Raw genomic sequence first — 15,381 nt, 5'->3', positions numbered from 1 at the left:
TTCTATCAAATTAATAAGTAGGTAATCGGTTCACTTAAGGTAAAATAGGTTGTTTTTAATTAATTAATTTTAGTAATAAATTTGATCATTAAAAGTTCGTTTAAATCATATTTAAAATATACTTCTTCGCAGAATTGTTGGTAACCTGAAAGAAAAGGTTTATTTGAGAGACATAAACTATTAAAAAGTCGAGAGATTTATGCAGTGATAAGTGTTTACAGGTTAATTAACTACGTAAGTGTTTATCGTTTTTTGTAAACTTTAAGAACAGCGTCAGGTATGTGAGTCAATGAGCCTTGATTGCCAAGGTTGGTTGGATCCCCATTCAGCCCTCACTTTGGAAGTAGAACCTCATTCGCTGTGCGATCGCTCGACAAGAACAGACTTACGCGAATTCATTCACTAAAAAAGGTTGATGCAGCGAACACGAAATATAATATAAGTGTATAGTGTTATTAAAAAAATAAACATGACGTATTTATTAAGTGGTTTGTGGTCATATACAATATTATTATTGTGCTTAAATAGTAATAACATTGGAAGCCTCGCACTTTCTTTGGTAAGATCTTATTTAATACTTATAACTTTCTAAACGATAAATAAATAGATAAGTGTTATAATTAGATGTATAAATAAAACATTATTTTTTATCTAATAAATTCAAACTAAAATTTATTTTTCAATAAGAGCAAATATTTTAATATTTATAAATTTTGTACTGATTTTTTGTCATTAAAAATCTGTATTTTACATTATAATGTAATAACTTCATTAGTCGTATATTATTTGTAATCTGTATTTAATTCTGTAATAAACCGTTACCTTATTTAAATTATAAATTATAATTGAGTTTCGTTACACGGTCGTTAATTTATATACATTATCATTTAATCTGAATAATAATAATCTTAGTTGGAATTAAAATAATTTAAGGAAATAATCTTAGCTTGCATTGAATCACTTGCGTGATACAAATCAAATGTTATGCAATATATTAACCATTAACCGGTTTGTAAAACAAGGGAATGCAAGAAAACGTAATTACTTTTGTTGTTAAATAAATAAAGTTGAACTCATGCCCGTACTTATTCGTAAATTTTTTCAAATTGAATTTATGGATTTTAACATATTCAGCGTTTAACAGACTACAAGTTAACAATATATTATAGCTGTAAATCAGTATCCTACTTTATTAATAATATTCAATATATTTTTAGTAATTAAAAAAAGATTATTGATGTCTAGTCCTTATTTAAAGTAAGTGAAGTTATATAAATAATTATAAGCTTAGAATCGCTCTACATCTTCTGGAATAAGTTTTACGTATATTGTTTTAGTAGTCTGCTAAGTTAGGTAAAACAAAATAAGTCTTCTAATATCTATATTTAAAAAAATTATGAATATGTTAAATGAATGTTTGCTGCTAAAAAGAACCATATACAACTTGTTAAATTATTATTTAACGTGACTATTTCACAACAAAGTATTATATTTAAATACTTATTACCAGAAACATTTCTTATATATGCAAGAGAAGAAGTTAGGGATATACTGAGTATATTATATTACGAAACGTAGCTTATTATTGATATAAGTATAAAAATATTTAATATTATATCTGCATAGTTCTTTTAAATCAAAGAAATACCAAGTAAGTAATAAGTAAAATGTCTTTAAGTTTGCATTTTGTGAAATTGCGTCTAAGACACAAAACGTCGTTTTATCTTTTACTTCCGGTATTATACCAGTATCTGTTCAATGCTTTAACCCCGTTCTGACCGTTTAATGGTTTTAGAATGGATCTTTAGACTAAATGAGTAAATTTGCATTTCGAAAATTTATTACGTAACAAGTACCCTATAATAAACGTAATAAAGGTAGTAACTATAATTAGACAATTAAGTTATTATGTTTTTGAAACGAGTTGACCAAAAATTATATAATTATATGTTACTAACGACATCGAGTACTTTTTAAGCTATATATTAGATATGTGTTATGCCATTGCTAATGCATAATTTAACACGTATTAGGTAAGTCGAAAATGTTTAAACTTCAATATACATATCATTTTAGGTTAATATATTTAATAGATATTTTTTGATACTCAGATACTTATGCTTGGTTTTCCTCATGTTCCAATCTGGTGTTTATGTAAGTTGATCTCCAACGTTTCTAAGAAGAATTAAATTAGCAAAAAATCTAATGTTGAAGCATTGAGGAAATAATCGTTAAAGATAACCCAGTGTCAGTTTAGTAAAGATATTTTATATTGGTTGAAAACGGATGTATACGTTACATCTTACTTGCCATTTAAGGTAATTTCTAGGAGTAAAAAAAATTTAACAATCCAAACGTAAACCGGTTTGTTATATGTAGAGCAGTGACCGCTTAACAATCTTATTATTAAATTATATTATTTGTACATATACAATACTAAAAATTATATTTATTATTATTATTTGTTATTTCTGTTAGAAGTGACAATATAAAAACTCAATAAATGATAAATAATTTCATTAAAATTAAGGAAAATACTTAATTTTAAGGAGTTCAGAAATGTACGATCGATTTCTATAGGATTTTTTTTTATTTTATTAAATTACGATTATGAAAAGTAATATTATATTAATAATTTTGGATATTTTTGAATATTTGTTAGTAGCAGAATTAAGGATTAAATAATAATCAAATAACGCAAACATTATCTATTATTTATATGTATAATGTGTACCTGTGCCCTGTGGACCGCCGACCGCCATGCGCACAAAGCGCGGTAACTTGCTCAAGGCAAAACGGGAAGCGTTTAGCAACCGGCTCACATAATATCTCTCCATACTCGTAAACACATATCTTATATTGCCTCATCACAAATCAACGTGTAGACAATTGCTATTATATATTTTATTTTAATAAAATTGTACATCTTTCTGAACTGACTGACTCTGAATAAAAATATTATAAATATTTTACAAAACAAGAATAAGGCAAAAAAATAGACGCACAAATAAATAATGTTATTCGGTTCGTTGTATTATTATATTGTAAATTATTATTAAATACCATGTATGGTATTCATAATACATTTTTTACTTTGTAAATTTTTTATATCGAACATACCTATTTTAAAATGACGTAATCAAACTATGTTTTGAATTTGCATTTTATGAAGGAAATAATAATAAATTCTGTAATATTATTGTAGATATTTGTCTCTTATCAATAAAAGTTTTGTAACAATGCCACATAAGTTATTCAACAGATGCGTTATTCAATTAAAATCTCTGATGAATCAGATGAATGGTCAAGTTAGTTACAGAGAATGTACGTTTTTCTATATAGTTACAGCAAATATTTTGTTTTGTTGTTGTCCATGATGTCTTAATAGTTGCGATTTATTTATATTTTCATGTGAAATCGTGGTTTATTCCACACCCACATACCTAAATACATATATAAATAGTTTTATGACTATTTGTTCGCTAGTTACTGTAGTCATTTAGGTATAAAAGGCCTGTTCTTCCGTAGAGCTCTATAGTTTTTCTTGTTCGATATGAAATTTCATCGATTCGATTATTTTATCAAGCAAAAGCGTAACTGACATACAGGCAGACACTATTTATTATAGTAGTAGAATATTATACTTACTATAATTGTACATTCTCTTATATCTTTATAAGGAAAAGAATTAGAGTAATTTTCAGGCTGTTACTTTACTTTTTACTTTTATTTATTAAACTGTTATTTTTATTATATAAAAATAATTACCGACGGTAATTTTAGCGCTTAACGCTAATTCCACACGCTTTCATATTAAGAGTAATGTGTTATTTCCACAATTATTTTTATTACCTGTGAAACTATACGAATGTAATTAAAAAGTGTGAGAGTTAGATTTTATTAATATACTTTTTAATTTATACGTATGGCAATGAATATCCTATTAAGTATTTTAAAATTCTTTTTCAAAATATTTGTCAGTGTTGGCCAAGAATGTAGCCAAGTCGACAATTTCATCATCAAATAGAGTGACATAATTCGCTATATATCATATAATATATTGCGTTAGAACAGTACCTAATAAAGGAACTTATTATAACACTAGCGACCTCGGCTTTGCAAGGGTGTAATATTGATGCTAAATATACCATAGATTTTTTTTGATATGACATTACAAATCTCTAAAATGATCAGTGATTCTTTGCTATGTTGTACACGTGTTACACAAACCTTCCTCTCGAATCACTCTATCTATTTAAAAAAAACCGCATTAAAATCCGTTGCGTAGTTTTAAAGAATTAAGCGTACATAGCATATATTGGGACAGAAAAGCGACTTTGTTTTATATACTATTCTATAAAATACGTATAAAAATATGAGCGTAAGTCGGATTGAGATGCGAGATCGAAAAAGAGATATTGCTGAGTATCAATTATGATACGTCTTACGTTCAGCTATATAAATAATATAAAGAAATATCACGCGTGTCAATGATTATGTATATTTGTTGTTGAACTGTCATTATTGTTGGAGAATAAGAATGAATAAATTGCCACTTATTGCAAGATTATATCATATCTTTGTATATTATTATAAGGTACGATTTTAATTAAATACATGTTCAATGACGCAATCGTTTCTTACATATAAATACATATTTTTCTTGCTTGGTTTTAGTGATTATTTTTAATTATATTACTATTGCTAATATTCTAATGTGTTACGGTAAAAAAATCCGGCTTATCGTATATTTTTTAATTAAAATATAGAAATGTCTTTATTGCTATGTGCTTTCATATGATATATAGATATTTATTTTTATCGGTCCATTTTAAATAACTTTAATATATAAATATCCCAATTTAACACGAATGGCTAGGTAGGTATTATATAAATTTAAATTTTAATGCTTTTTTATAATTTTGCGTGCATTTTCATCGTACGTTACACTTATTTAAATAATAATACGATATTTCACACATCTTTTCATACCTACGATATTAAAGTTTGTTATTTATTATTATTCTTTTTAATCTGTGAAAAAACGAAAAAAAAGATACGGTGATTTTTAAAAAAAAACATGCGATGATCGTGCAACGTATAATTATTATTTTTTACCGACCAGCAAACAGCTTTTTCTCTTCACTGGCCAATGGTGTCATGGGCAGTAGAAATGATGGCTCATACAGCTGAATGCAGATACCACCTCCATTATGGGATATCGCTAGTTATTTTCGATCGTTAAAATGGTCACGATAACCTGAAATCCTTGAGATAACATGCAAATATGCACCAGCTATTCTATCAGCGACAAGAATATTTTGCACTGATCATTGTATACACTATGAATGATTAGAATATTTTAATTATCATTTGTTCCGTTATTTTGGTTTGTTTTTTATGTGTATTATAAAAGGAAACCAATCCGGATACTTCAAGGATTATTTTTATTAATAAAAATCATTTTCTATTTAAGATAATAATAATTGTCTGAATAGAAAAAAAACAACTAGATATATGTATTTAATTTATTAAAAAAATGTAGTTAATATTCTAAGGTTATATAAATCAGATAAAGACAAAGATTTATTTATATACAAAATTGCGGATATTATTTTATGCACTTATTGCACATGTAATGTAATTTATAAAATAATACGTAACAAATTGCTACATATATTGACGAAATGTAACTGTAACACAAGCAATGAATAAGGATATATCTAAATAAAGATATGTAATAATGATTCATATTATTTAACACACTAGGGCTATAATCCCTAACGTTATTTATTATTTAATCCGTTGTTGCTTGTATTCCAAACACATAAGAATTAGAAATTGAGTTCTTGTGTAACTAATTAAATATTCAACTCTCGCAATTTCCAGTCATGTGATGATGGCGCTAAAGATCGTTTATCTTATGATTACTAAATAGTTTATTTATGAAGCGATGACCCAGATGACAGAAAACTTGCATTTGCGTCGAACATCACGGATTCTACCTGTTGTATGCCACCCTTTTTTTCAAAAGGGAGGAGGCTGTAGCCCAGCGCTAGGCGTCATATTCGCAAATTTAACTGTCTAATATTGAAACACAAATATATAATATACACAATTATAAGATATATACAGATATCATAATATAGTTTTAGTATCACGCACAAGCTTTTTAGACAAAATAAACAGGATTCTCTCAATGTCGTTCACAGGCTAAAGTTTAAGGAAATTAAAAATAAATAAATAATGTGTTTTGTATATTTATGTATTCAATGATAAATGTTTAAAACATATTTATAACACATACAATTAATATCAAACTCCATATCATGATACAAAAGAGAGTCGTTTCCCGCTGTCTGTCTATACCTATGTATACTTCTACCTATCTTTAAAACTGCGCAACGGATGGAGTGATGAATAGTATATTATATTAGATAGAGTCATTCGAGAGGAACGTTTTTGTCTATAATACATGGACAATATAGTTAAGAAACACTGATAATTTTAGAAGTTTCTAATGTGATGTCGTAAATAAACAAAACAAAACAACAAAACAAAATTTGTAGTACATAATATATTTAGTATCAGTATTGCACCCGTTCGAAATCGGGGCGAGTCCCTAGTATATTATAAATTAGACTAACATAAGTGGATATACGGGTTAGTGAGACCTCGAGGTGAATTATTGTAAACATAAATTAAGCATACTTTGAAATATCAATAGCGATTGTTATCTTGGGGCATTATGGCTTTTCGATTTTAATTACTGACTGACAAACCGGGTTTCCTTAGTATATTATTTATTTATCTAGACTAATTAGGTAGTTAACCTACATGAATTGAAAAACGATTAGTTACGTCTTCACCTGTCGCTTTAAGTGTTAAATCACTTATTGATGGTCACCGTGGCCTTTAAGTAATGATTACAATGTAAATAACTTAATATGTTGCGGCTTGTGAAGCAGTTCGTTGTACAATTTCTGTTTATAAAAAACAACCAATTAATAACCAATAGGTTCATAATAAATAATAACAGAACTATTTTACAATTAAAACATATTTTTCTTGTTCTTCTACGTTTAAATAAAATAATATGATAGTTAATTTTTTCTTCTAGTTTCAATAAATAAAAAAGTATGCCTGTATGTTTACTACTCAAATTTATAATTTTGTTTGAAATACTTAATATTATAATCAGAAGCATAATCAGAATTAATTTAAGACGATTTATAGATAATGTAATGAAAGCGATGACTTTAGTGGAAGAAGCGATTGAATTTGTGAGGATAGTGTTTGATAATGTGCATGACAGAAGAAAGCGAGCATCTTCATCGAATATTGCGGATACAAATTTAGGCAAGCAACACTAAATTTTGAGTTGCTTAATTTTATAATTCATTTCATTTCATTCGTTCAGGGCGTAAGGAAACCTGTATGTGTCTAATTTCATCGAATTTCTGCGACATATGTATGTATACATATGTATTTTTACTTGGTAGTAGGGCTTTGTGTAAGCCCGTCTGGCTAGGTACCACCCACACATCAGTTATTCTACCGCCAAATAACAGTACTCAGTATTGTTGTGTTCCGGTCTGAAGGGTAAGTGAGCCAGTGTAACTACAGGCACAAGGGACATAACATCTTAGTTCCCAAGGTTGGTGGCACATTGATGATGTAAGGAATACCTAGTTAATATTTCTTACAGCGTCATTGTCTATGGACGATGGTGACCACTTACCACCAGGTGGCCCATATGCTCGTCTGCCAACCTATACCATAAAAAAATAAAAATAAATGTAGGTATTCACCACCCCAGATTGGAGCAGCGTGGCGGATTAAGCCCAACTAAACTAAAGAAATCAAGTTACATATAACTTAAGTATTCTGTAAAGTTATAATTTAAAAAATGAATCACTATTCAAACTATTCAATTAAGGATTGCGAAAAATTACACTTTTTATAAATACATATTTTAATTAGTAGATTGATTTAAATAGATAATATTCGCGGGAAAAAGATACTGCTCAGGTAACCAATTACTTTTTTAAGCGATAAAAATCAACTGGTTTATATATAAGTAGTTCAAGGTCGCCTTGAATTTATGGATGTCTCTCCTCGTATACTTGGAAAATTTATAACATGCCATTATGTTCTTCTACGCAATAGGTTATGCAATAAAATGCAACTTGTGCGAGTTTATGACCATCTCATGTAAACAGAGATGGGTTCTGATCTCATGATTGGAAACACCGACTAAATTGAGTTGAAGGTTAATTACGAGAGTATTGCCAATTCATTTGTGGCTTCGGTTTTTATATGCATTTTTTTTAGTTGACAAGGCATTCTTGGTAATGTAATGTAGAAGGCGTTTGATTTAAATACAAAACAAAACAAGTGTAATTAACAAGAACTTAATGTATATACCTGTTTCTATATGACGACGTCCGTGGTCGAGTAGTGTGTACACCGGTTTTCTTGGGTAAGCCACTCAGGGGTCCCGGGTTCGATTAGAATCCGGCCGAGGCAATTTAGAAAAACTTCATTAGTTCCTATGTTTTCTCAGGTCTGGGTGTTTTTGATACCGTCGTTACTTTAGATTTTCCATAGCACAAGTGCTTTAGCTTACTTTATAGTGAGTAAAGAGTATTACATTACAGAGTAATGTATGCGATGTTGTTCAATATTATTAAATTTTATGTGATATTATTGTAGATATTCGTAACATTGCAAGTTTTTTTTTTAACTTTGTTAAACATATTCCAATGGGAGTCGGCTTTGAGATTCTAAATAGTCTTTTGTCTTTTTTTAATGAATTAATATCGTTCATGTCTGCAGCATTACCATAAAGGAATATATTATATGACAAATAGGTACTAATCGATTAGAATGTTGTATAATGTATGCAGTATGATAAAGGCATATTAAAAGCAAGGAAATATGCACCAAGTTAATCTCATGTTGAAATTATGTTTTTTTAATGTAACAGTGTTTTTATTTTCAGCCGGATTCACACACCTGCGTGATAGGGGCGGGTTACTGCGGGTTAGCTGTCTCGCGATATTTAAAAGAGTTCGGTGTAAATTTCACTGTATTTGAGGCGTCCAAGCATGTTGGTGGTACCTGGCGATTTGACCCACACGTGGGCTTGGATGAAGATGGGATACCCGTGCTAACTAGCATGTATAAATACCTCAGGTAAATAACACATAATTAGCTAAGCTTATTTGACGCCTACTGATTATTAAACATAAACAATTACGATTTTTTTTTGTTATTTGTAAGTAATGTATAATATTACATTGTATATGCACTAGAAGTAAGGATAAGCTTATAACGCCAAGTTTTCGACTCCGCAAAGTCAATAAATCTTTCTTGGGGCAAGGTATCCATTTCTATAATAAAATTCCGCCGACATTTTTAACTTTGCCGTCTCGTAAATTCAAATCGTTTATAAAAAATACATTGGTAAAAAAGGCCTATTATTCGATACAAGATTTTGTAGATGATAAAAAAGCGTGGAATTAATACCTGTTGACTTCCAGGCAGGATATATTAATTTAAATATCTGTAATCGTTTGTAATTGTAATTGTGGTGTACAAAAAGTGTTAAATAAATAAATAAATAAATAAATAATTGTATTGACTAACATGACTGTATTTTTTTTAAATGTTGAGAAAGAGTAACTACTGAGTTTCTTGTCGGTTCTTCTCGGTAGAATCTACTTTCCGAACCGGTGGTAGCTTCACTTAATTGTTATATGACGATTCAAAAGTGCTTGAAAAAGCCCACTTGAATAAAGTATATTTTGATTTTTGATTATTGATTAGCAAGGTATTTTTTTAGTTATCAAATCACATTATTGTAGATATATAACACGAATAACTGATTGTATATGAATTACGAGAAAAAATAATTTCTGATTTGAATTTTTTCGTCAATTTCATTTTACCTAAAGAAAGCATTTTCTAAAATTTAATCCGCCAATAGTTGATATAATGGAATCAAATATTAATGGTTTGTTAATTAAACTAATAAAGCTCTTGAAACATTTAAATCTTGATTTGAACTTTTATATTATTGAGTTAGCTTATCTTTAAGTTTATAATTTATTTATTTTTCCAAGTATTACATTTAAGGAACCGGCCATAAACTTTTATGAATGCATAATGATTAATGCGGTTTCAAGTTATCCACAAAAAAAAAACCTAAAAAGAAATAAAAGTTTGAAATGTCAAGATAAAATGCTATTAGGTATGCATTGTTCTAAAACACAAAATGAATGCATTCTTTATGAGCTATCTAGCAAAAACACATGTTTTAAAAAAGCAGTCAATGTCATTAAAAAGTTCTCATATAAACTCTTCAGATGTCCATAAATTAAGCTACAATAATGTTAAAAGATTAAATTTAGATTAAAAATGCCTGAATGCTTCTATTAAAAACAATATCCAAAACCTTGGAGTTATACTGAACTTATCGTTAAAAGAATCATCAAATCAATTCATAAAATCAAACAAGCTATAAGAAAATGTAGAAATAAATTGTGCACCTCTTTCTTTGAGATATCTGTACATACAAATTATTGTTCAGAAAAGTCAACCTTCGTTGCTATCCTAAGTATTGTATCCTCGATATTATTCCAGAACCAATACACCACGACAGACAATGGAGTTTGGAGGTTTTCCTTTCCCAGATAGCGCACCCTCGTACCCAACAGGAACCTGCTTCTACAAATACTTACAGTCGTTTGTAAAACATTTCAACTTGATGCCGAATATTCATGTAAGTAGGTATGTCTTATAAGAATAACACTAATTTTCTATACTAAATATTATTTAGTAGGTACATATATTTATTATGTGTGTAGAGATCAGTTATCGATCTATTTTTATGCCTTAAACCTTCGTTCTTTTGATTCATATATGATACTAGCTGTGCCCGCGACCTTGTACGCGTTCGAATTTAACAAAAAAGAAATATTATTGTAGCCTAAGTTAATCCCTATTATATCAGTTATTTTCCAGTGTAAGTTCCGTCTAAATCGGTCCAGCCATTCCAGAGATTAGCCGTAACAAACAGACAGACAGATCGACAAAAAAATGTAAAAAATGTTATTTTGGTATATTTACGTGTATAAATACATATGCATTGAGTAAAATTTTATTATACGTAGATTATATTTGAAGTCGGTTTATACTTTTTATGCAAGCTAATCTCAAACCATTTATAAGACTATTGTTAAAGATCAAATGTTCTACAACGGAAGGGCTAGCTCGGTGTTAAAGCGTGCCAAGAATTCAAAGCGATGTAAAGAAGATGTAGATTATGACTATTGTATGAAAAGTGACAGTAATATATTAGTATAAATAGCCTTGAAATTGAATAACAATTTTCGTAGGTGTCTTGTGTACTAATCCTACGCTTTTAAATTATATTCCATTGTTTAGTGACTGTGATTTTAATTAACGCAGAATATTTCCTCTAACCTTAACCCGTGGTTAAACTCATGTATGTGTTAAGATTATTAGAAAATGTTATTGGTCCAATATATATACAAATCTATAAGAACGTTCTTATTCAGAAATAAAAAAAAAAGCCATTATATAAATCATGATCGCGTGGAACGATGGCAAGAATGCGAACACGGAGAATTACCCGTTGAATCGCAATTCCGATCTTGAGGACGAAATGTGATTTACGGACTGTTAATATATTTAGGTACTTATATTACGTTTGTCATAAAAGCTTCAATTCTGATAGGTAACCATTATATTTCAAAGTACTCGTTTATTACTAATACAGTTTATTTTAATATCCGTGTATGTCTTAACAAAATATAATTATAAGGAAATAAATCTTTTCAAATAGATAACAATTCTATGGAAATCGTATTGAAGTTTGAGAGACGGTCTCTTCGTCGTTTGTTTCCATTAAAACGTAAGAATACTTAATTAAGGCCAAATACGATTCTGTTTTTATACATATTATTTCAAAAACAATTGATTTATTGTGACGTCACGTTACATAAAATGTGAGATCTATTTTTAACGATATATTTTTGTAGTTCTTAGTCTTTTGTTTTTATTTTTCTGCAACCAGTGTGTTCTATTTACAGCTTCGGAGTTTTGTGACGTCAGTAAAATGGATTGATCACCATTGGGAGGTGTCGTACACACAGACTGAAGACAGAAGCAACCATACGGTGTCTTGTGATTTTGTAATCATCGCCAATGGTCAATATGTGAGACCACTCATGCCCAGTTTTTCTGGACAAGATATTTTTAACGGTAAATAATCTTTTAATGTGAAATCAATTATTATAAGTTCGGTTAAAACTATAGAGTAACAAATTTTCGGCTGCTATAGGATTTTGTCTTTTTCGTTTCCAATCGGATACCGAATACGCAAGGGATAAACTTCGGAAATTCGGAAAAATAAATATTTTAAAATTAAATTAAATATTAAATAGTTCCTCGTTTGTTTGATACTAATTTTACTGGAAAATAATTTTGGTAGTATGTCAGGTTCTAATTTTGACGGATAGGTGATCCTACTCTGCAAAAATTAAAACAGCTTCGCTTCGCTGTATGTTACTATAAGGGTTAGAAAGATCACGTGCAGACCTGCCGGAGTATTTCCTAAAAAATTGACATTATATATTCGTGCAGCTTGTGCATCTTTACATATCAATTAGCGTACATTTAACTATCTATAACTTATTACTTGTTTATAGGATCAATTATCCATAGCCACGATTATAGAGAGCCGGAGACATATAAAGGCCGAAGGGTGCTCCTCGTTGGTGCTGGGCCATCGGGATTGGATCTTGCTGGCCAACTGCACAACATCACCGATAAACTATTTCACAGCCATCACTTGGTCTACAACCAGCCCAAGTTCTCTGAACATTATTTTAAAAAACCCGACATAGAAGCTTTCACGATGGACGGAGTCGTCTTTAAGGATGGTACCCTCGAAGAAGTGGACGATGTCATATTTTGTACAGGTATCGAAGAATTATCAATTATATTTTGATTCTTAGATAAGACTATACTATAAGACTTGACATTTTGTAAACAGAATCAAAAGGATAATAATATAAACCTAAAATTTCATTTGCGTATAAAACCTACCTGCTAAGAAAAAAGTCTTTCGTATTCATAGATAATATAGTAGAATTTCATGTAACATATTCTTATTTGCACACGATGGTTTCTTTAAATTCTCTGTACAAAAAAAGTTATAAACACAAATTTCCTATTTATTTTATTATATTAAGTGCATATATCTTTATTTCTTTGCAAGGTTACGAGTTTTACCACCCTTTCTTGGATAAAAGCTGTGGACTCACAGTCTCCGGCAAGTTTATTCTACCATTGCACCAGAACATCGTCAACATTAGACATCCCAGTATGAGCTTCATCGGAGTGGTGAACAAAGTTATCAACAGAGTAATGGATGCCCAGGTTCGATTTATCTGTTCTTTGTCTAATAATTCTTGATATACATATTTCGAGAAGTTTTAAATTGCGTAATTTTTATGTCCATCTGTTTGTTTTTTTATTTGTAAACCGTTTTTTGTCCCAGTGATTATGATACGACAGCTGCACATCAAAATTTTTTTATGGTCTCATTGTTAAGAGCTCCAGACTTAGATATACAAAAAAGAAGATACTATTTGACATTAAAAATAGTTTTATCATTTTGTCTTAATGCAAACGAGTGACTTCCAGTTTGCAGTAAAATAAGTAAAAAAACCTTTTGAATAAATGCAATTCCGCAGTTTCGCGGGAGACCCACTATTCTTGTTTGTAACAATTTGTCATAAATAATATGATAAGAGTGATAGTATGAAATTGTAACTAATATTTAATCTAGCTTAAAAGCAAACTAGTGAACATTAATTAATTTTACTTGAATTCTGTACTTAGAGTGCCTTGTATTATATAATTTAGTACGATTTAAAGTAACACTGATTGTTGAATTTGCCAAAGTATACATGCTTAATTTTTTATCGCCAACACTATCCTTTGTTGATTGTTACAAAGGAGACCTTTAAAATGTTTTTTTCCGTCGTTTCAAACAAAGCTAAATACTGACTCAGCCTCCCAAATTAGTGATGCTGTCAAGGCCGATAAGTCCAACAGCAATTCGAAATTCAGAAAAACACGATTGCTAGGAATATATCAACATACTTATATTACAGGCAGAGTACGTCGCATCGCTGATCGCTGGAAAGTTCAAACTACCTTCCCAGGAGGAAATGCTCAAGATCTGGCTCGCACATGTGTATAAGCTTCAAAACGAGCATAAGAAGATTATTGATGTTAACACTGTGGGCTCGGAAATGGTAAGCTGTAACATATAGTATTGGAGCAAAAATTGGTGTTGATATAATTGTCCATGCACCGCCAACAATGAGAACTGTTTTGGTATGTCTTTCGAGAGATATAACTTATTATATTGCTAACAAACTGAATCACAGAAATACAAAGGGTTGTTGTTTGTCGGCAGTTTAATTGATAAGTTGCACTCAGAAGGAATTCAGAGAAACCGTACTAATATTATTTAAATTATTACTCAATTTAAAACAAATAAACACAATTATAGAGTACATCATAATCGTTTAAGCTTCGTAATTTAAAAAAAATTACATTTTTACACGTCCGAAGAATTTGACACAGTTTGTTTCCAATTTCAGCTCAACTTAAAATTTCTTTTATATCATTACTATTATTGACTTTATGTTCCAGGATCAATACTTCGCCAACCTTACAATGGAAGCGGGTGTAACAAGAGCGCCACCAGTATTGACTAAAATAAGAGATTTCAATGCAAAAAATCGTTTAGAGGATCTGTTGAATTATAGAGATTATGATTACGAAATTGTTGATTCGAATAATTACAAACGGTGGTATAATGGCGGAGGGGAAAGAGCCCAAGAGTGTCCGATTGAGTTATAAGCAGTTAAGCACAGTAAAATAAATTCCTTTTGTGAAAGTGACTTCTAAATTTATTTACTTTAATTATTTTTGCGAAATTGGTAATCGGCATATATTCGTGATGATAGGAATATCCCTTGGTCTCGTCGACTAATAAAAATATATTAATAATTACCTCTGCAACCCTTGAGTGCAAATACCAAGTCACTTAAGTTGTCAATATAATTATTTGTAATGTTGGTGACTTAAGGAAATTGACAGTTAAAAGCCCACATCTCTGCTGTGTAACACACTTAGGTATATTTAATATATTTTATTTCATTGTGGTATTTTATATAGACAACTTTATCAATCGGTACGTATATAATTTTAATTAAACTCGTTGGAAGTGAAGAAGACGTGATTGAAGTCTTAGTAGAAAGAGCTTCTTTGTGC

At 29.8% G+C, this 15,381-nt stretch overlaps 1 protein-coding gene across 1 annotated transcript; it reads left to right on the top strand.

Annotated features, from left to right (window-relative positions):
• Window positions 1-331: 331 nt before the first annotated feature.
• On the top strand, window positions 332-14,975 carry LOC124538177 (senecionine N-oxygenase-like). Its single transcript, XM_047115127.1, has 8 exons — window positions 332-559; window positions 9,005-9,198; window positions 10,648-10,786; window positions 12,120-12,291; window positions 12,738-13,010; window positions 13,310-13,470; window positions 14,211-14,354; window positions 14,758-14,975. The coding sequence occupies exons 1-8, from the start codon at window positions 470-472 to the stop codon at window positions 14,965-14,967; spliced, it is 1,383 nt and encodes a 460-aa protein (XP_046971083.1). The 5' UTR covers window positions 332-469; the 3' UTR covers window positions 14,968-14,975.
• The last annotated feature ends 406 nt before the right edge of the window (window positions 14,976-15,381 follow it).

Source organism: Vanessa cardui, chromosome 20 (genome assembly GCF_905220365.1).
Source record: "Vanessa cardui chromosome 20, ilVanCard2.1, whole genome shotgun sequence".
Classification (NCBI taxonomy): domain Eukaryota; kingdom Metazoa; phylum Arthropoda; class Insecta; order Lepidoptera; family Nymphalidae; genus Vanessa; species Vanessa cardui.
This window is presented reverse-complemented; position numbering and strand designations above follow the sequence as displayed.

Bases quoted from the DNA above. Each gene is read 5' to 3' on its own strand.
- LOC124538177 (XM_047115127.1), top strand. From the start codon at position 470: ATGACGTATTTATTAAGTGGTTTGTGGTCATATACAATATTATTATTG. The intron at 12,292-12,737 runs GTAAATAATCTT...ACTTGTTTATAG, and splicing joins TGGACAAGATATTTTTAACG to GATCAATTATCCATAGCCAC. The intron at 13,471-14,210 runs GTTCGATTTATC...CTTATATTACAG, and splicing joins ACAGAGTAATGGATGCCCAG to GCAGAGTACGTCGCATCGCT.